Source organism: Oncorhynchus keta, chromosome 23 (genome assembly GCF_023373465.1).
Source record: "Oncorhynchus keta strain PuntledgeMale-10-30-2019 chromosome 23, Oket_V2, whole genome shotgun sequence".
NCBI classification, from domain to species: Eukaryota; Metazoa; Chordata; class Actinopteri; order Salmoniformes; family Salmonidae; genus Oncorhynchus; species Oncorhynchus keta.
The window spans coordinates 3,216,270-3,238,515 of record NC_068443.1 but is presented as its reverse complement, the minus strand read 5'-3'; the positions used below and the strand labels follow the sequence as shown (position 1 = coordinate 3,238,515).

The 22,246-nt window shown below is 46.7% G+C and overlaps 1 protein-coding gene across 1 annotated transcript in view; it reads right to left on the bottom strand.

Annotated features, from left to right (window-relative positions):
* The window catches only part of LOC118380138 (rho GTPase-activating protein 29-like), a 99,325-nt gene that overhangs the window by 15,103 nt on the left and 61,976 nt on the right, over positions 1-22,246 (bottom strand). The window contains exons 11-16 of the mRNA XM_052477393.1: positions 13,208-13,363; positions 10,130-10,267; positions 9,859-9,906; positions 9,150-9,355; positions 5,535-5,695; positions 1,037-1,168 (exon numbers count right to left, since the gene is read on the bottom strand). Of these exons, the coding sequence (XP_052333353.1) occupies positions 1,037-1,168; positions 5,535-5,695; positions 9,150-9,355; positions 9,859-9,906; positions 10,130-10,267; positions 13,208-13,363 (841 nt within the window). The remainder of the gene's footprint in view (positions 1-1,036; positions 1,169-5,534; positions 5,696-9,149; positions 9,356-9,858; positions 9,907-10,129; positions 10,268-13,207; positions 13,364-22,246) is intronic.

Here is a 22,246-nt window from a genome sequence, read left to right as displayed (position 1 = left end):
ATAGGGAGTGATTGAATATGTCCGTAAACACACCAGCCAGCTGGTCTGCACATGGTCTGAGGACGCGGCTTGGGATGCCATCTGGGCCAGCAGCCTTGCGAGGGTTAACACGTTCAAATGTTTTACTCACATCTGTCACGGAGAAGGAGAGGCGCAATCCTTGTTAGCGGGCCGCGATGGTGGCACTGTATTATCCTCAAAGAAGGCTTTTAGTCTGGATTTTGCAGCAACGACCTGGGGAATAGTTACAGGGGAAAGGAGGGGGATGAATGGGCCAATTAGGTGACTGTTTGAGGGCCAGTTTGGGAATTTAGCCAGGACACCGGGGTTAACACCCCTACTCTTACGATAAGTGCCATGTGATCTTTAATGACCTCAGAGAGTCAGGACACCTGTTTAACGTCCCATCCGAAAGACGGCACCCTACACAGGGCAGTGTCCCCAATCACTAACCTGGGGTATTTGGATATTTTTTTAGACCAGAGGAAAGAGTGCCTCCTATTGGCCCTCTTCTCCGAACAGAGAATCCACTTCTGGGATTAGATCCATTGTCCTGGGTGGTGGTCCGAACCAAGCCAGACAGTTGGTATGCTGTAGCCAGACAGTTGGTATGCTGTAGCCAGACAGTTGGCATGCTGTAGCTTCGGGAAAGTTGACGTTGCTCTTATATCCAATAGTTCTTCCCGGCTGTATGTAATAAGATTTAAGATTTCCTCGGGTAACAATGTAATAAATAATACATTTTAAAAAAACTAAATACTGCATAGTTTCCTAAGGACTCGAAACGAGGCGACCATCTCTGTCGGTGCCACCTTGCACTTCCGTATTTGATATGTATATATACACTGTATTTTGGTGCCAAAACACAGCCCTACCTATAAATAGCGCCTGGAGTTTTTCCTAGTGAGGTTCAAATGGTCAACAGAAACTCTTGGGCCCTACTGATAAGGCCAGTGCTGGGCTGTGTCATGTTCCCTTACCTGGTGCTGTGTTGGTTCATGTTCTTATCTAGTGTTGTGTTGGTTCATGTTCTTACCTGGGCTCGCTGTGGGGGAGTCCATGGATTGGGACTCACTGCTGCCGCCAGCACTCTCTGAGTCACTACACATCCCCCTGTCCTGGACACTTGATGCCCAGGCTCTCAACGGGCCCTGTCCCCCTCTCAGACCTGGAGGAGAGAGAACCAAGACGAGAGACGAGAGGGGAGGAAAGAGAGAAGCGATAGGAGAGGAAGAGAAAGAGAGAGATTGGCCATTGGTAATTGGCCATCAGGTTCTCTAAGATACAAATATTTTGCGTCAGGGTTCTCCCCAAAGAATGTAAGAGATGCGCTGAGACACTTAAAAAAATATATGTTTTGCTCTAGATTACAGGAAATGCCCCCTCCCCAGCCAGTCAGCAGCACCTCCTTGTTAAAACATCCTGGCGAGAACCCTGTGTATCATAACATTTCTTGTGTGTACGGGTTCATTTGGATTTGGCCAATCAGAGTCATGGACAGTTTACGCCCTAATCTTACTTGTCACATGCTCTGTAAACAACAGGTGTAGACGAACAGTAAAACGCTTACTAACGGGCGCTTACAAACAAGCAGAGAGAAAAACAAATGTTATAATCGCCCTATCCTCACCTGGCCTGCTCCGGGCCAACTGTCTGGCTACAGCATACCAACTATCTGGCTACAGTATACCAACTGTCTGGCTACAGCATACCAACTATCTGGCTACAGTATACCAACTGTCTGGCTACAGTATACCAACTGTCTGGCTACAGTATACCAACTGTCTTGCTACAGCATACCAACTGTCTGGCTACAGTATACCAACTGTCTGGCTACAGCATACCAACTGTCTGGCTACAGCATACCAACTGTCTGGCTACAGCATACCAACTGTCTGGCTACAGCATACCAACTGTCTGGCTACAGTATACCAACTGTCTGGCTACAGCATACCAACTGTCTGACTACAGCATGCCAACTGTCTGGCTACAGCATACCAACTGTCTACAGCATACCAACTGTCTGGCTACAGTATACCAACTGTCTGGCTACAGCATACCAACTGTCTGGCTACAGCATGCCAACTGTCTGGCTACAGCATACCAACTGTCTGGCTACAGTATACCAACTGTCTGGCTACAGTATACCAACTGTCTGGCTACAGTATACCAACTGTCTGGCTACAGCATACCAACTGTCTTGCTACAGCATACCAACTGTCTGGCTACAGTATACCAACTGTCTGGCTACAGTATACCAACTGTCTTGCTACAGCATACCAACTGTCTGGCTACAGTATACCAACTGTCTGGCTACAGCATACCAACTGTCTGACTACAGCATGCCAACTGTCTGGCTACAGCATACCAACTGTCTGGCTACAGTATACCAACTGTCTGGCTACAGCATACCAACTGTCTACAGCATACCAACTGTCTACAGCATACCAACTGTCTGGCTACAGTATACCAACTGCCTGGCTACAGTATACCAACTGCCTGGCTACAGCATACCAACTGTCTGGCTACAGCATACCAACTGTCTGGCTACAGCATACCAACTGTCTGGCTACAGCATACCAACTGTCTGGCTACAGCATACCAACTGTCTGGCTACAGCATACCAACTGTCTGGCTACAGCATACCAACTGTCTGGCTACAGCATACCAACTGTCTGGCTACAGCATACCAACTGTCTGGCTACAGTATACCAACTGTCTTGCTACAATATACCAACTGTCTGGCTACAGTATACCAACTGTCTGGCTACAGTATACCAACTGTCTTGCTACAGTATACCAACTGTCTGGCTACAGCATACCAACTGTCTACAGCATACCAACTGTCTACAGCATACCAACTGTCTACAGCATACCAACTGTCTGGCTACAGTATACCAACTGCCTGGCTACAGTATACCAACTGTCTGGCTACAGCATACCAACTGTCTGGCTACAGTATACCAACTGTCTGGCTACAGTATACCAACTGTCTGGCTACAGCATACCAACTGTCTGGCTACAGCATGCCAACTGTCTGGCTACAGCATACCAACTGTCTGGCTACAGCATACCAACTGTCTGGCTACAGCATACCAACTGTCTGGCTACAGTATACCAACTGTCTGGCTACAGCATACCAACTGTCTGGCTACAGTCTGGCTACAGTATACCAACTGTCTGGCTACAGCATACCAACTGTCTGGCTACAGTCTGGCTACAGCATACCAACTGTCTGGCTACAGCATACCAACTGTCTGGCTACAGTCTGGTTACAGTATACCAACTGTCTGGCTACAGCATACCAACTGTCTGGCTACAGCATACCAACTGTCTGGCTACAGTATACCAACTGTCTGGCTACATCATACCAACTGTCTGGCTACAGTCTGGCTACAGTATACCAACTGTCTGGCTACAGCATACCAACTGTCTGGCTACAGCATGCCAACTGTCTGGCTACAGCATGCCAACTGTCTGGCTACAGCATGCCAACTGTCTGGCTACAGCATACCAACTGTCTGGCTACAGCATACCAACTGTCTGGCTACAGCATACCAACTGTCTGGCTACAGTATACCAACTGTCTGGCTACAGCATACCAACTGTCTGGCTACAGTATACCAACTGTCTGGCTACAGTCTGGCTACAGCATACCAACTGTCTGGCTACAGTCTGGCTACAGCATACCAACTGTCTGGCTACAGCATACCAACTGTCTGGCTACAGTCTGGCTACAGCATACCAACTGTCTGGCTACAGCATACCAACTGTCTGGCTACAGCATACCAACTGTCTGGCTACAGCATACCAACTGTCTGGCTACAGTCTGGCTACAGTATACCAACTGTCTGGCTACAGTATACCAACTGTCTGGCTACAGTCTGGCTACAGTATACCAACTGTCTGGCTACAGCGTACCAACTGTCTGGCTACAGCGTACCAACTGTCTGGCTACAGTATACCAACTGTCTGGCTACAGCATACCAACTGTCTGGCTACAGTCTGGCTACAGTATACCAACTGTCTGGCTACAGTATAGCAACTGTCTGGCTACAGTATACCAACTGTCTGGCTACAGTATACCAACTGTCTGGCTACAGTATAGCAACTGTCTGGCTACAGTATACCAACTGTCTGGCTACAGTATACCAACTGTCTGGCTACAGTATACCAACTGTCTGGCTAGTAGTTTTGTTTACTACTATTGTCTGACTGTGTCTCTGTACCTTGTATTGTGTTGGGTAGAGGTAGTGGTACTGTACCTTGTGTTGGGTAGTGGTAGAGGTACTGTACCTTGTGTTGGGTAGTGGTAGAGGTACTGTACCTTGTGTTGGGTAGAGGTACTGTACCTTGTGTTGGGTAGTGGTACTGTACCTTGTGTTGGGTAGAGGTACTGTACCTTGTGTTGGGTAGAGGTACTGTACCTTGTGTTGGGTAGTGGTAGAGGTACTGTACCTTGTGTTGGGTAGTGGTACTGTACCTTGTGTTGGGTAGAGGTACTGTACCTTGTGTTGGGTAGAGGTACTGCACCTTGTGTTGGGTAGTGGTACTGTACCTTGTGTTGGGTAGAGGTAGAGGTACTGTACCTTGTGTTGGGTAGAGGTAGAGGTACTGTACCTTGTGTTGGGTAGTGGTACTGTACCTTGTGTTGGGTAGTGGTACTGTACCTTGTGTTGGGTAGAGGTACTGTACCTTGTGTTGTGTTGGGTAGAGGTAGAGGTACTGTACCTTGTGTTGGGTAGTGGTACTGTACCTTGTGTTGGGTAGAGGTAGAGGTACTGTACCTTGTATTGTGTTGGGTAGAGGTACTGTAACTTGTGTTGGGTAGAGGTACTGTACCTTGTGCTGTGTTGGGTAGAGGTACTGTACCTTGTATTGTGTTGGGTAGTGGTAGAGGTACTGTACCTTGTGTTGGGTAGTGGTAGAGGTACTGTACCTTGTATTGTGTTGGGTAGAGGTACTGTACCTTGTGTTGGGTAGTGGTAGAGGTACTGTACCTTGTGTTGGGTAGTGGTAGAGGTACTGTACCTTGTGTTGGGTAGAGGTAGTGGTACTGTACCTTGTGTTGGGTAGTGGTAGAGGTACTGTACCTTGTGTTGGGTAGTGGTAGAGGTACTGTACCTTGTGTTGGGTAGTGGTAGAGGTACTGTACCTTGTGTTGGGTAGAGGTACTGTACCTTGTGTTGGGTAGTGGTAGAGGTACTGTACCTTGTGTTGGGTAGTGGTAGAGGTACTGTACCTTGTGTTGGGTAGTGGTAGAGGTACTGTACCTTGTGTTGGGTAGAGGTAGTGGTACTGTACCTTGTGTTGGGTAGTGGTAGAGGTACTGTACCTTGTGTTGGGTAGAGGTAGAGGTACTGTACCTTGTGTTGGGTAGTGGTAGAGGTACTGTACCTTGTGTTGGGTAGAGGTACTGTACCTTGTGTTGGGTAGTGGTAGAGGTACTGTACCTTGTGTTGGGTAGAGGTACTGTACCTTGTGTTGGGTAGAGGTACTGTACCTTGTGTTGGGTAGTGGTAGAGGTACTGTACCTTGTGTGTCCGTGGCGCTGTTGGACCTTTCTCCAGGTCGTGACCCCAGAGGACTATCCACCTCGTCGCCACTCAGGACGTCACCGGAGATGAGGGACACCTGGGACAGGTTACTATGGGAACTGGTGCTGCCCGTCGAACGCTTGTTGAACACAGAAAACCTGGAGGGGGAGGCAGACTGTTAAATATTAACTTGGAGGGGCAAGTTTAACCCACCCAAGGTCAATGGCCGTGCCCCCACTGAAATCAAATCAAATCAAATCAAATCAGCATAATAAGAAAGTTCCCATAAACACGTGTCAGTTTAAGGTAGAGATACAGTATCTGTTGTTTTTTGTTGTTGCATTCAATGCGTTTCTATCCACCAAAATACGCCTTTGTCACACTTTAGCATCCGCGGTGAAACATTTGTTTGTCAGACCAAATCTGTCTTCTCACAAAATCGTCAGGTCGCGTTCAAAATGGTTTGACCTGCGAACCCTTGGGACTCGTCTGAAGTCGATACAGCCCATCTGCCAACTTCTGTCTGTCGTGTCCAAACAGTTTGAGACTCTTTCCCCCTAGGACGCCCACAGGCCTCCCAGCAGCAGCAACAACAACAGGATGAGGACTACCCTGGCTTGTACAGTGCATTCGGAAAGTATTCAGACCCCTTGACTTTTTCCACATTTTGTTACGTTGCAACCTTTTCCCCTCATCAATCTACACAAAATACTCCATAATGACATCACAATACCCCATAATGACGTCACAATACCCCATAATGACATCGCAATACCCCATAATGACGTCACAATACCCCATAATGACATCACAATACCCCATAATGACATCACAATACCCCATAATGACATCACAATACCCCATAATGACATCACAATACCCCATAATGACATCACACTACCCCATAATGACATCGCAATACCCCATAATGACGTCACAATACCCCATAATGACGTCACAGTACCCCATAATGACATCACAATACCCCATAATGACAAAGCGATAACAGGTTTTTTTAGACATTTTTGCAAACATATTAAAAATAAAACAGAAATAGCTCATTTACAGGGCCTCCCGAGTGGAGCCGCGGTCTAAGGCACTGCATCGCAGTGCTATAAGCGTCCCTTTAAACCCGGGTTCGATCCCAGGTTGTGTCGCAGCCGGCCGCCCACCGGCACACAATTGGCCCAGTGTTATCCGGGTTAGGGGAAGGAATGTTCTCGTCCCATCGCGCTCTAGAGACCCCTGTGGCAGGCCGGTGTTTCCTTCCTTCCCCCTGTCCTTTGTGTGGCTGGATTCCTGGTTAAAGCGAGCAGTGTGTAAAAAAAGCAGTGCGGCTTGGCAGGGCCGTGTTTCAGAGGAAGCATTGGCTCTCGACCGTCGACTCTCCCGAGTCCGTATGGGAGTTGCAGAGACGGGACAAGGGTAGTCATTTAGGCAGGTTACCTTTGTGTTCTTGGGCAGACATGAGTGCTACGGGTCAGTAGTCATTTAGGCAGGTTACCTCGGTGTTCTTGGGCAGACATGAGTGCTACGGGTCAGTAGTCATTTAGGCAGGTTACCTCGGTGTTCTTGGGCAGACATGAGTGCTACGGGTCAGTAGTCATTTAGGCAGGTTACCTTTGTGTTCTTGGGCACAGGGACTATGGTGGTCTGCTTGAAACATGTTGGTATTACAGACTCGGACAGGGAGAGGTTGAAAATGTCAGTGAAGACACCTGCCAGTTGGACAGCGCATGCTCGGAGAATACATCCTGGTAATCCATCTGGCCCTGCGGCCTTGTGAATGTTGACCTGTTGAAAGGTCTTACTCACATCGGCTACGGAGAACACAGTTGTCCGGAACAGCTGGTGCTCTCATGCATGCTTCAGTGATGCTTGCCTTGAAGTGAGCATATTACTCATTTAGCTCATCTGGTAGGCTCGTGTCACTGAGCAGCTCGCGGCTGGGTTTCCCTTTGTAGTCCGTAATAATTTGCCCTGTCACATCCGTCGAGAGTCAGAGCCAGTGTAGAAGGATTCAATCTTTGTCCCGTATTGACACTTGAAAGCGGCTGCTCTACCCTTTAGATCAGTGTGTCCTGTAGTTTAGCATCTGCTTCATCTGACCATTTTTAAAAAAAATGACCGAGTCACTGGTACTTCCTGCTTTAATTGTTGCAAATTCTGAGGCTGGTAACTATAATGAATTTATCTTCTGCAACAGAGTTAACTTTGGGTCTTCCATTCCTGTGGCGGTCCTCATGAGAGCCAGTTTCATCACATCTTGATGGTTTTAGAAACTGCACTTGAAGAAACATTCAAAGTTCTTGAAATGTTCCATATTGACTGACCTTCATGTCTTAAAGTAATGATGGACTGTTGTTTCTCTTTGCTTATTTGAGATGTTCTTCCCATAATATGGACTATATTGGTCTTTTACCAAATAGGACTCTCTTCTGTATACCAACCCTACCTTTTCACAACACAACTGATTGGCTCAAACGCATTAAGAAGGAAAGAAATTCCATAAATGTACTTTTAAGACGGCACACCTGTTAATTGAAATGCATTCCAGGTGACTACCTCATGAAGCTGGTTGAGAGAATGCCAAGAGTGTGCAAAGCAGTCATCAAGGCAAAGGGTGGCTATTTGAAGAATCTCAAATATTAAATATATTTGAATTTGTTTAACACTTTTTGGGTTACTACATGATTGCAGTTGACGTCTTCACTATTATTCTACAATGTAGAAAATAGTAAAAACGAAGAAAAAAACCCTTGAATGAAGGTGTTCTAAAACTTTTGACCGGTAGTGGACATACATGTTCCCTTTGAGAAACATTGATTAAATCACTCAAGTAGAGCGCTGAACTTTTTGAGCTAGTTCAAAACGCTGAGCCAGAATCCCACACTCAATCTAGCTACATTCAGTGCTCTCCACAGTCATTTCCTCAGGAAGGGCTCGAATTCAACTCTCTCCCTACTACTCTCTCTCCCTCTCTCTCCCTACTCGCTCTCCCTCGCTACTCTCTCTCCCTAACTCACTCTCTCCTTACTCCCTCCCCCTCCCTTACACTCCCTCCCTTACTCTCTCTCCCCTTACTCCCTCCCCCTCCCTTACTCTTACACTCCCTCCCTTACTCTCTCTCCTTACTCTCTCTCCCTCTGTCCTTCTCCCCCAAACCCCTCACACCCCTTCTATCTATCTCTCTCTGTCTCTCTGTCTCATAGTGTTACTCTTTGTGAGAAGTCAGTACTACTGTACACGGACAGTAACAGAACATGGAAGACATTTATGAGGGAAAAAAGGCGCCAGTCTGAAACTGTTTTCATTTTCTCTACGTTTCTCTGTTTGTGAAACTGTAATGAAACAGCTGGTTAAACGTTAGGACTTGACGAAAACAAAACAATGACTGAAGACTAAACTTTGACCTTTAGTTGTTGTTTTAAAATGGTTGTTCCAAATGCCTCTATGGCTTGTTATTCACTCTCAGTGAACCTTGACGTGGGACTTGTAAGTCCCCCAAAAAATCTAAATGGAGCACAAATCTATATTTAGTGTACTGGCGAGGTCTTTCCAATGCCATTTGAGACGAAGCCTAAGTATGTAAATGAGTATAAGTCGACTAACCGTTCATCAACGGAGAAGGACTCCATGTGTATCTGATCTTTGGGAAGATTTCTGACAAACTCGGCGTATCTCTGTCCAGGCTCGTACATCTTGGCGTTTCCACACAGGGCCTGGTAGTGGCCGGGGAGAGACACGGTCTGGGCCTGGTAGTGGCCGGGTAGAGACACGGTCTGGGCCTGGTGCAGCTGGAGCCAGTTGACTGTCACCTGGAGAAAAGAGGGAAGGAGAGAGAGGGGGAAAGTTAGAATGCTTTCAAATAGGTCTGGGCCTGCTGCAGCTGGAGCCAGTTGACTGTCACCTGGAGAAAAGAGGGAAGGAGAGAGAGGGGAAAGTTAGAATGCTTTCAAATAGGTCTGGGCCTGCTGCAGCTGGAGCCAGTTGACTGTCACCTGGAGAAAAGAGGGAAGGAGAGAGAGGGGGAAAGTTAGAATGCTTTCAAATAGGTCTGGGCCTGCTGCAGCTGGAGCCAGTTGACTGTCACCTGGAGAAAAGAGGGAAGGAGAGAGAGGGGGAAAGTTAGAATGCTTTCAAATAGGTCTGGGCCTGCTGCAGCTGGAGCCAGTTGACTGTCACCTGGAGAAAAGAGGGAAGGAGAGAGAGGGGGAAAGTTAGAATGCTTTCAAATAGGTCTGGGCCTGCTGCAGCTGGAGCCAGTTGACTGTCACCTGGAGAAAAGAGGGAAGGAGAGAGAGGGGGAAAGTTAGAATGCTTTCAAATAGGTCTGGGCCTGCTGCAGCTGGAGCCAGTTGACTGTCACCTGGAGAAAAGAGGGAGGGAGAGAGAGGGGGAAAGTTAGAATGCTTTCAAATAGGATTTATGGCATTTTGCCTCTTAAAAAAAAAAAAAAAAACATTGGACAATGTTTATATAGGACACCCTTATATATACAAACCCATTTTTATCACATTCAATCACATAAACTCTGGAGCTATGCTCATGTCAAGCCTGGCTCCTGATACTCTGAAGAGACTATAACTTACAGCTTTGAGTGTGAGGTCACACTGAGTCACCAGTTCTCTGATCTGAGTGAGGAAGTCTGTCTTGGTGCTGGCCAGCTCTGCCCTCCTGGTCCCTGCATCAGTTACACACACTCTGTACTGGTCTCTGGCATCCTCAGCCTGAGATAGAGAGAGAGAGAGAGGGGGGAATGAACAGACTCTGTACTGGTCTCTGGCATCCTCAGCCTGAGATAGAGATAGAGATAAAGATAGAGAGAGAGAGAGAGAGAGAGAGAGAGAGAGAGAGAGAGAGAGAGAGAGAGAGAGAGAGAGAGAGAGAGATAGAGAGGGGGGGGTGGATAACAGGCTCTGTACTAGTAGAGAGAGGGGGAGAGGAATGGCATAACCTGTTATTATCTGAATGAGTGTAGATCTATCTACCTGGATGGATCTATCTATCTACCTATTCAATTCTTTCAGAACTACACAAGAGCCTTGGGGGCCTTCTAACCGGCTAGTTATACATCAGCCACACAGGGGTATAGAGATCAGTAACACAGGGGTATAGAGATCAGTAACACAGGGGTATAGAGATCAGTAACACAGGGGTCCAATTTGTAAGTCGCTCTGGATAAGAGCGTCTGCTAAATGACTTAAATGTAAATGTATAGAGATCAGTAACACAGGGGTAGAGAGATCAGTAACACAGGAATATAGAGATCAGTAACACAGGGGTAGAGATCAGTAACACAGGAATATAGAGATCAGTAACACAGGAATATAGAGATCAGTAACACAGGGGGTATAGAGATCAGTAACACAGGAATATAGAGATGATCAGTAACACAGGAATATAGAGATCAGTAACACAGGAATATAGAGATCAGTAACACAGGGGTAGAGATCAGTAACACAGGAATATAGAGATCAGTAACACAGGGGTATAGAGATCAGTAACACAGGGGTAGAGATCAGTAACACAGGAATATAGAGATCAGTAACACAGGGGTATAGAGATCAGTAACACAGGAATATAGAGATCAGTAACACGGGGGTATAGAGATCAGTAACACAGGGGTATAGAGATCAGTAACACAGGGGGTATAGAGATCAGTAACACAGGGGGTATAGAGATCAGTAACACAGGAATATAGAGATCAGTAACACAGGGGTATAGAGATCAGTAACACAGGGGTATAGAGATCAGTAACACAGGGGTATAGAGATCAGTAACACAGGGGTATAGAGATCAGTAACACAGGGGGTATAGAGATCAGTAACACAGGGGGTATAGAGATCAGTAACACAGGGGTATAGAGATCAGTAACACAGGAATATAGAGATCAGTAACACAGGGGTATAGAGATCAGTAACACAGGGGTATAGAGATCAGTAACACAGGGGTATAGAGATCAGTAACACAGAGGTATAGAGATCAGTAACACAGGAATATAGAGATCAGTAACACAGGGGGTATAGAGATCAGTAACACAGGAATATAGAGATCAGTAACACAGGGGTATAGAGATCAGTAACACAGGGGTAGAGAGATCAGTAACACGGGGGTATAGAGATCAGTAACACAGGGGTGCCAAACCCTCTACTAACCCGGACGACGCTGGACCAATTGTGCTCCGCCTCATGGGTCTCCCAGTCACGGCCAGCTTTGACACAGCCTGGGATCGAACCCGGGTCTGTAGTGCTGCCTCAAGCACTGCGATGCAGTGCCTTAGACCGTTGTGCCACTGGGGAGGCCCCCGCAAATTGATTTTAACAAACAATTGGTCCCCCAAAAAATGCAGACCTCCGTTGAACATCAAAATCCCGATGTGGCCCTTGATCCAAAAAGTTTGCACAACCTAATCTATGGATTCCACATGACTGGGAATACAGATCTGCATCTGTTGGTCACAGATACCTTAAAAAAGGTAGAGGCATGGATCAGAAAACCAGTCAGTATCTGGTGTGACCATTTGTCTCATGCAGCGCGACACATCTCCTCCACCTAGAGTTGATCAGGCTGTTGATTGTGGTCTGTGGAATGTTGTCTCACTCTTCAATGGCTGTGTGAAGTCGCTGGATATTGGCGGGAACTGGAGCACGCTGTCTTACACGTCGATCCAGAGCATCCCAAACATGCTCAATGGGTGACATGTCTGGTGAGTATGCAGGCCATGGAAGAACTGGGACATTTACAGCTTCCAGGAATTGTGTCCAGATCCTTGCGACATGGGGCCGTGATGGTGGTGGGTGAAGGGCACAACAATGGGCCTCAGGATCTCGTCACTGAATGCCATTGAAATTGCCATCGATAAAATTACATTGTGTTTGTTGTCCGTAGCTTATGCCACCAAGCGGCGCTCTGTTCACAACATTGACATCAGCAAACCGCTCGCCCACACGATGCCATCTGCCCGGTACAGTAGAAACCAGGATTCATCCCTAAAGAGGCCAGTTCTCCAGCTTGCCAGTGACCATCGAAGGTGAGCATTTGCCCACTGAAGTCGGGTTTTGATGCCGACCTGCAGTCAGTTGGGTCAAGACCCTGGTGAGGATGATGAGCACGCGGATGATCTTCCCTGAGACGGTTTCTGACAGTTTGTGCAGAAATACTTCGGTTGTGTAAACCCACAGTCTCATCAGATGTCCGGGTGGCTGGTCTCTGAGCTCGTGTGATTATACACGGTCTGCGGTTGTGAGGCCGGTTGGACGTACTTCCAAATTCTCTAAAACGACGTTGGAGGCGGCTTATGATAGAAAAATTAACATTCAATTCTCTGGCAACATGTCTGGAGTCAGCATGCCAATTGCACGCTCCCTCAAAACTTGAGACTTCTGTGGCAAAACTGCACATTTTAGAGTGGCCTTTTATTGTCCCCAGCACAAGGTGCACCTATGTAATTATCATACTGTTTATTCAGCTTCTTGATATGCTGCACCTGTCAGGTGGGTTAATTATCTTGGCAAAAGGAGAAATGCTCACTAACAGGAATGTAAACATATATGAATATGTAAACAAATGTGTGCAAAACATTTGAGAGAAGAAAAGATTTTGATGCGTATGGAACATTTCTGGGATGTTTTATTTCATTAAACATCAGTATATTTCTCCCCTCATACCTTCTGAAGAGCCTCCTCTTCCAGTTTCCTCTTCTTGTCCAGCTGTTTGGACTGTTCCTCCTGGGAGCGGCTGGCTGACGACTGGGCCTTGTGGTACTCGTCTCTCCTCTGGACCTGGGTCCACCGAGCCTTACGCAGAGCCGCCTCGGACTCTTGCTAAGGAGGAGAGGGGAGGATACAGTCAGGTGAGAGAAGTACACACACTGTGTGTTATAGGGAGGATACAGGTTGGACAGGTAGACACACTGTGTGTTATAGGGAGGATACAGGTAGACAGACTGTGTGTTATAGGGAGGATACAGGTAGACAGGTAGACACACTGTGTGTTATAGGGAGGATACAGGTAGACAGGTAGACACACTGTGTGTTATAGGGAGGATACAGGTAGACACACTGTGTGTTATAGGGAGGATACAGGTAGACAGGTAGACACCCTGTGTGTTATAGGGAGGATACAGGTAGACAGACTGTGTGTTATAGGGAGGATACAGGTAGACAGGTGTGTTATAGGGAGGATACAGGTAGACAGGTAGACAGACTGTGTGTTATAGGGAGGATACAGGTAGACAGGTAGACACACTGTGTGTTATAGGGAGGATACAGGTAGACAGACTGTGTGTTATAGGGAGGATACAGGTAGACAGGTGTGTTATAGGGAGGATACAGGTAGACAGGTAGACAGACTGTGTGTTATAGGGAGGATACAGGTAGACACCCTGTGTGTTATAGGGAGGATACAGGTAGACAGACTGTGTGTTATAGGGAGGATACAGGTAGACAGGTGTGTTATAGGGAGGATACAGGTAGACAGGTAGACAGACTGTGTGTTATAGGGAGGATACAGGTAGACAGGTAGACACACTGTGTGTTATAGGGAGGATACAGGTAGACAGGTAGACAGACTGTGTGTTATAGGGAGGATACAGGTTGGACAGGTAGACACACTGTGTGTTATAGGGAGGATACAGGTAGACAGGTAGACACACTGTGTGTTATAGGGAGGATACAGGTAGACAGGTAGACACACTGTGTGTTATAGGGAGGATACAGGTAGACAGGTAGACACACTGTGTGTTATAAGGAGGATACAGGTAGACAGGTAGACACACTGTGTGTTATAGGGAGGATACAGGTAGACAGGTAGACAGACTGTGTGTTATAGGGAGGATACAGGTTGGACAGGTAGACACACTGTGTGTTATAGGGAGGATACAGGTAGACAGGTAGACAGACTGTGTGTTATAGGGAGGATACAGGTAGACAGGTGTGTTATAGGGAGGATACAGGTAGACAGGTAGACAGGCTGTGTGTTATAGGGAGGATACAGGTAGACAGACTGTGTGTTATAGGGAGGATACAGGTAGACAGACTGTGTGTTATAGGGAGGATACAGGTAGACAGACTGTGTGTTATAGGGAGGATACAGGTAGACAGATGTGTTATAGGGAGGATACAGGTAGACAGACTGTGTGTTATAGGGAGGATACAGGTAGACACACTGTGTGTTATAGGGAGGATACAGGTAGACACACTGTGTGTTATAGGGAGGATACAGGTAGACAGGTGTGTTATAGGGAGGATACAGGTAGACAGGTAGACAGACTGTGTGTTATAGGGAGGATACAGGTAGACAGGTAGACAGACTGTGTGTTATAGGGAGGATACAGGTAGACAGGTAGACAGACTGTGTGTTATAGGGAGGATACAGGTAGACAGGTAGACAGACTGTGTGTTATAGGGAGGATACAGGTAGACAGGTAGACACACTGTGTGTTATAGGGAGGATACAGGTAGACAGACTGTGTGTTATAGGGAGGATACAGGTAGACAGGTGTGTTATAGGGAGGATACAGGTAGACAGGTAGACAGGCTGTGTGTTATAGGGAGGATACAGGTAGACAGGTAGACAGACTGTGTGTTATAGGGAGGATACAGGTAGACAGGTAGACAGACTGTGTGTTATAGGGAGGATACAGGTAGACAGGTAGACAGACTGTGTGTTATAGGGAGGATACAGGTAGACAGGTAGACACACTGTGTGTTATAGGGAGGATACAGGTAGACAGGTGTGTTATAGGGAGGATACAGGTAGACAGGTAGACAGACTGTGTGTTATAGGGAGGATACAGGTAGACACACTGTGTGTTATAGGGAGGATACAGATAGACAGGTGTGTTATAGGGAGGATACAGGTAGACAGGTAGACACACTGTGTGTTATAGGGAGGATACAGGTAGACAGGTGTGTTATAGGGAGGATACAGGTAGACAGACTGTGTGTTATAGGGAGGATACAGGTAGACAGGTGTGTTATAGGGAGGATACAGGCAGACAGCTGTGTTATAGGGAGGATACAGGTAGACAGGTGTGTTATAGGGAGGATACAGGTAGACAGGTAGACACACTGTGTGTTATAGGGAGGATACAGGTGGACAGGTAGACACACTGTGTGTTATAGGGAGGATACAGGTAGACAGGTAGACAGACTGTGTGTTATAGGGAGGATACAGGTAGACAGACTGTGTGTTATAGGGAGGATACAGGTAGACAGGTAGACAGACTGTGTTATAGGGAGGATACAGGTAGACAGACTGTGTGTTATAGGGAGGATACAGGTAGACAGACTGTGTGTTATAGGGAGGATACAGGCAGACAGGTGTGTTATAGGGAGGATACAGGTAGACAGACTGTGTGTTATAGGGAGGATACAGGTAGACAGACTGTGTGTTATAGGGAGGATACAGGCAGACAGGTGTGTTATAGGGAGGATACAGGTAGACAGGTGTGTTATAGGGAGGATACAGGTAGACAGGTGTGTTATAGGGAGGATACAGGTAGACAGACTGTGTGTTATAGGGAGGATACAGGTAGACAGACTGTGTGTTATAGGGAGGATACAGGCAGACAGGTGTGTTATAGGGAGGATACAGGTAGACAGGTGTGTTATAGGGAGGATACAGGTAGACAGATGTGTTATAGGGAGGATACAGGTAGACAGACTGTGTTATAGGGAGGATACAGGTAGACACACTGTGTGTTATAGGGAGGATACAGGTAGACAGGTAGACAGACTGTGTGTTATAGGGAGGATACAGGTAGACAGGTAGACAGACTGTGTGTTATAGGCAGGATACAGGTAGACAGGTAGACACACTGTGTGTTATAGGGAGGATACAGGTAGACAGGTAGACACCCTGTGTGTTATAGGGAGGATACAGGTAGACAGGTAGACAGACTGTGTGTTATAGGGAGGATACAGGTAGACACACTGTGTGTTATAGGGAGGATACAGGTAGACAGACTGTGTGTTATAGGGAGGATACAGGTAGACAGACTGTGTGTTATAGGGAGGATACAGGTAGACAGGTGTGTTATAGGGAGGATACAGGTAGACAGACTGTGTGTTATAGGGAGGATACAGGTAGACAGGTGTGTTATAGGGAGGATACAGGCAGACAGCTGTGTTATAGGGAGGATACAGGTAGACAGGTGTGTTATAGGGAGGATACAGGTAGACAGGTATGTTATAGGGAGGATACAGGTAGACAGGTAGACACACTGTGTGTTATAGGGAGGATACAGGTAGACAGGTAGACACACTGTGTGTTATAGGGAGGATACAGGTAGACAGACTGTGTGTTATAGGGAGGATACAGGTAGACAGACTGTGTGTTATAGGGAGGATACAGGTAGACAGACTGTGTGTTATAGGGAGGATACAGGCAGACAGGTGTGTTATAGGGAGGATACAGGTAGACAGACTGTGTGTTATAGGGAGGATACAGGTAGACAGACTGTGTGTTATAGGGAGGATACAGGCAGACAGGTGTGTTATAGGGAGGATACAGGTAGACAGGTGTGTTATAGGGAGGATACAGGTAGACAGGTGTGTTATAGGGAGGATACAGGTAGACAGACAGTGTGTTATAGGGAGGATACAGGTAGACAGACTGTGTGTTATAGGGAGGATACAGGCAGACAGGTGTGTTATAGGGAGGATACAGGTAGACAGGTGTGTTATAGGGAGGATACAGGTAGACAGATGTGTTATAGGGAGGATACAGGTAGACAGACTGTGTTATAGGGAGGATACAGGTAGACACACTGTGTGTTATAGGGAGGATACAGGTAGACAGGTAGACAGACTGTGTGTTATAGGGAGGATACAGGTAGACAGGTAGACAGACTGTGTGTTATAGGCAGGATACAGGTAGACAGGTAGACACACTGTGTGTTATAGGGAGGATACAGGTAGACAGGTAGACACCCTGTGTGTTATAGGGAGGATACAGGTAGACAGGTAGACAGACTGTGTGTTATAGGGAGGATACAGGTAGACACACTGTGTGTTATAGGGAGGATACAGGTAGACAGACTGTGTGTTATAGGGAGGATACAGGTAGACAGACTGTGTGTTATAGGGAGGATACAGGTAGACAGACTGTGTGTTATAGGGAGGATACAGGTAGACAGACTGTGTGTTATAGGGAGGATACAGGTAGACAGGTGTGTTATAGGGAGGATACAGGTAGACAGGTGTGTTATAGGGAGGATACAGGTAGACAGGTGTGTTATAGGGAGGATACAGGTAGACAGGTAGACACACTGTGTGTTATAGGGAGGATACAGGTAGACAGGTAGACACACTGTGTGTTATATATAGGGAGGATACAGGTAGACAGGTAGACACACTGTGTGTTATAGGGAGGATACAGGTAGACAGACTGTGTGTTATAGGGAGGATACAGGTAGACAGACTGTGTGTTATAGGGAGGATACAGGTAGACAGACTGTGTGTTATAGGGAGGATACAGGCAGACAGGTGTGTTATAGGGAGGATACAGGTAGACAGATGTGTTATAGGGAGGATACAGGTAGACAGACTGTGTGTTATAGGGAGGATACAGGCAGACAGGTGTGTTATAGGGAGGATACAGGTAGACAGGTGTGTTATAGGGAGGATACAGGTAGACAGGTGTGTTATAGGGAGGATACAGGTAGACAGACTGTGTGTTATAGGGAGGATACAGGTAGACAGACTGTGTGTTATAGGGAGGATACAGGCAGACAGGTGTGTTATAGGGAGGATACAGGTAGACAGGTGTGTTATAGGGAGGATACAGGTAGACAGATGTGTTATAGGGAGGATACAGGTAGACAGACTGTGTTATAGGGAGGATACAGGTAGACACACTGTGTGTTATAGGGAGGATACAGGTAGACAGGTAGACAGACTGTGTGTTATAGGGAGGATACAGGTAGACAGGTAGACAGACTGTGTGTTATAGGCAGGATACAGGTAGACAGGTAGACACACTGTGTGTTATAGGGAGGATACAGGTAGACAGGTAGACACCCTGTGTGTTATAGGGAGGATACAGGTGGACAGGTAGACAGACTGTGTATTATAGGGAGGATACAGGTGGACAGGTAGACAGACTGTGTGTTATAAGGAGGATACAGGTGGACAGGTAGACAGACTGTGTGTTATAGGGAGGATACAGGTAGACAGGTAGACACACTGTGTGTTATAGGGAGGATACAGGTAGACAGGTAGACACACTGTGTGTTATAGGGAGGATACAGGTAGACAGACTGTGTGTTATAGGGAGGATACAGGTAGACAGACTGTGTGTTATAGGGAGGATACAGGTAGACAGACTGTGTGTTATAGGGAGGATACAGGTAGACAGACTGTGTGTTATAGGGAGGATACAGGTAGACAGACTGTGTGTTATAGGGAGGATACAGGTAGAGACACTGTGTGTTATAGGGAGGATACAGGTAGACAGGTGTGTTATAGGGAGGATACAGGTAGACAGGTAGACAGGCTGTGTGTTATAGGGAGGATACAGGTAGACAGGTAGACAGACTGTGTGTTATAGGGAGGATACAGGTAGACAGGTAGACAGACTGTGTGTTATAGGGAGGATACAGGTAGACAGGTAGACAGACTGTGTGTTATAGGGAGGATACAGGTAGACAGGTAGACACACTGTGTGTTATAGGGAGGATACAGGTAGACAGGTAGACACACTGTGTGTTATAGGGAGGATACAGGTAGACAGGTGTGTTATAGGGAGGATACAGGTAGACAGGTAGACAGACTGTGTGTTATAGGGAGGATACAGGTAGACACACTGTGTGTTATAGGGAGGATACAGGTAGACAGACTGTGTGTTATAGGGAGGATACAGGTAGACAGACAGTGTGTTATAGGGAGGATACAGGTAGACAGGTGTGTTATAGGGAGGATACAGGCAGACAGGTGTGTTATAGGGAGGATACAGGTAGACAGGTAGACACACTGTGTGTTATAGGGAGGATACAGGTAGACAGGTAGACAGACTGTGTGTTATAGGGAGGATACAGGTAGACAGGTAGACAGACTGTGTGTTATAGGGAGGATACAGGTAGACAGACTGTGTGTTATAGGGAGGATACAGGCAGACAGATGTGTTATAGGGAGGATACAGGTAGACAGGTGTGTTATAGGGAGGATACAGGTAGACAGATGTGTTTAGGGAGGATACAGGTAGACAGATGTGTTATAGGAAGGATACAGGTAGAGAGACTGTGTGTTATAGGGAGGATACAGGTAGACACACTGTGTTATAGGGAGGATACAGGTAGACACACTGTGTGTTATAGGGAGGATACAGGTAGACAGACTGTGTGTTATAGGGAGGATACAGGTAGACAGGTAGACAGACTGTGTGTTATAGGCAGGATACCGGTAGACAGGTAGACACACTGTGTGTTATAGGGAGGATACAGGTAGACAGGTAGACACACTGTGTGTTATAGGGAGGATACAGGTAGACAGGTAGACAGACTGTGTGTTATAGGCAGGATACCGGTAGACAGGTAGACAGACTGTGTGTTATAGGGAGGATACAGGTAGACAGGTAGACAGACTGTGTGTTATAGGGAGGATACAGGTAGACACACTGTGTGTTATAGGGAGGATACAGGTAGACAGGTAGACACACTGTGTGTTATAGGGAGGATACAGGTAGACAGGTAGACACACTGTGTGTTATAGGGAGGAAACAGGTAGACAGGTAGACACACTGTGTGTTATAAGGAGGATACAGGTAGACAGGTAGACACACTGTGTGTTATAGGGAGGATACAGGTAGACAGGTAGACAGACTGTGTGTTATAGGGAGGATACAGGTTGGACAGGTAGACACACTGTGTGTTATAGGGAGGATACAGGTAGACAGGTAGACAGACTGTGTGTTATAGGGAGGATACAGGTAGACAGGTGTGTTATAGGGAGGATACAGGTAGACAGGTAGACAGGCTGTGTGTTATAGGGAGGATACAGGTAGACAGGTAGACAGACTGTGTGTTATAGGGAGGATACAGGTAGACAGGTAGACAGACTGTGTGTTATAGGGAGGATACAGGTAGACAGGTAGACAGACTGTGTGTTATAGGGAGGATACAGGTAGACAGGTAGACAGACTGTGTGTTATAGGGAGGATACAGGTAGACAGGTAGACAGACTGTGTGTTATAGGGAGGATACAGGTAGACAGGTAGACAGACTGTGTGTTATAGGGAGGATACAGGTAGACACACTGTGTGTTATAGGGAGGATACAGGTAGACAGGTAGACAGACTGTGTGTTATAGGGAGGATACAGGCAGACAGGTGTGTTATAGGGAGGATACAGGTAGACAGACTGTGTGTTATAGGGAGGATACAGGTAGACAGGTGTGTTATAGGGAGGATACAGGCAGACAGGTGTGTTATAGGGAGGATACAGGTAGACAGGTGTGTTATAGGGAGGATACAGGTAGACAGATGTGTTATAGGGAGGATACAGGTAGAGAGACTGTGTGTTATAGGGAGGATACAGGTAGACAGACTGTGTGTTATAGGGAGGATACAGGTAGACAGGTAGACAGACTGTGTGTTATAGGGAGGATACAGGTAGACAGGTAGACACACTGTGTGTTATAGGGAGGATACAGGTAGACAGGTAGACACACTGTGTGTTATAGGGAGGATACAGGTAGACAGGTAGACAGACTGTGTGTTATAGGGAGGATACAGGTAGACAGGTAGACACACTTTGTGTTATAGGGAGGATACAGGTAGACAGACTGTGTGTTATAGGGAGGATACAGGTAGACAGGTAGACACACTGTGTGTTATAGGCAGGATACAGGTAGACAGGTAGACAGACTGTGTGTTATAGGGAAGATACAGGTAGACAGGTAGACACACTGTGTGTTATAGGGAGGATACAGGTAGACAGGTAGACACACTGTGTGTTATAGGGAGGATACAGGTAGACAGGTAGACACACTGTGTGTTATAGGGAGGATACAGGTAGACAGGTAGACACACTGTGTGTTATAGGGAGGATACAGGTAGACAGACTGTGTGTTATAGGGAGGATACAGGTAGACAGACTGTGTGTTATAGGGAGGATACAGGTAGACAGAATGTGTGTTATAGGGAGGATACAGGCAGACAGGTGTGTTATAGGGAGGATACAGGTAGACAGACTGTGTGTTATAGGGAGGATACAGGTAGACAGACTGTGTGTTATAGGGAGGATACAGGCAGACAGGTGTGTTATAGGGAGGATACAGGTAGACAGGTGTGTTATAGGGAGGATACAGGTAGACAGGTGTGTTATAGGGAGGATACAGGTAGACAGACAGTGTGTTATAGGGAGGATACAGGTAGACAGACTGTGTGTTATAGGGAGGATACAGGCAGACAGGTGTGTTATAGGGAGGATACAGGTAGACAGGTGTGTTATAGGGAGGATACAGGTAGACAGATGTGTTATAGGGAGGATACAGGTAGACAGACTGTGTTATAGGGAGGATACAGGTAGACACACTGTGTGTTATAGGGAGGATACAGGTAGACAGGTAGACAGACTGTGTGTTATAGGGAGGATACAGGTAGACAGGTAGACAGACTGTGTGTTATAGGCAGGATACAGGTAGACAGGTAGACACACTGTGTGTTATAGGGAGGATACAGGTAGACAGGTAGACACCCTGTGTGTT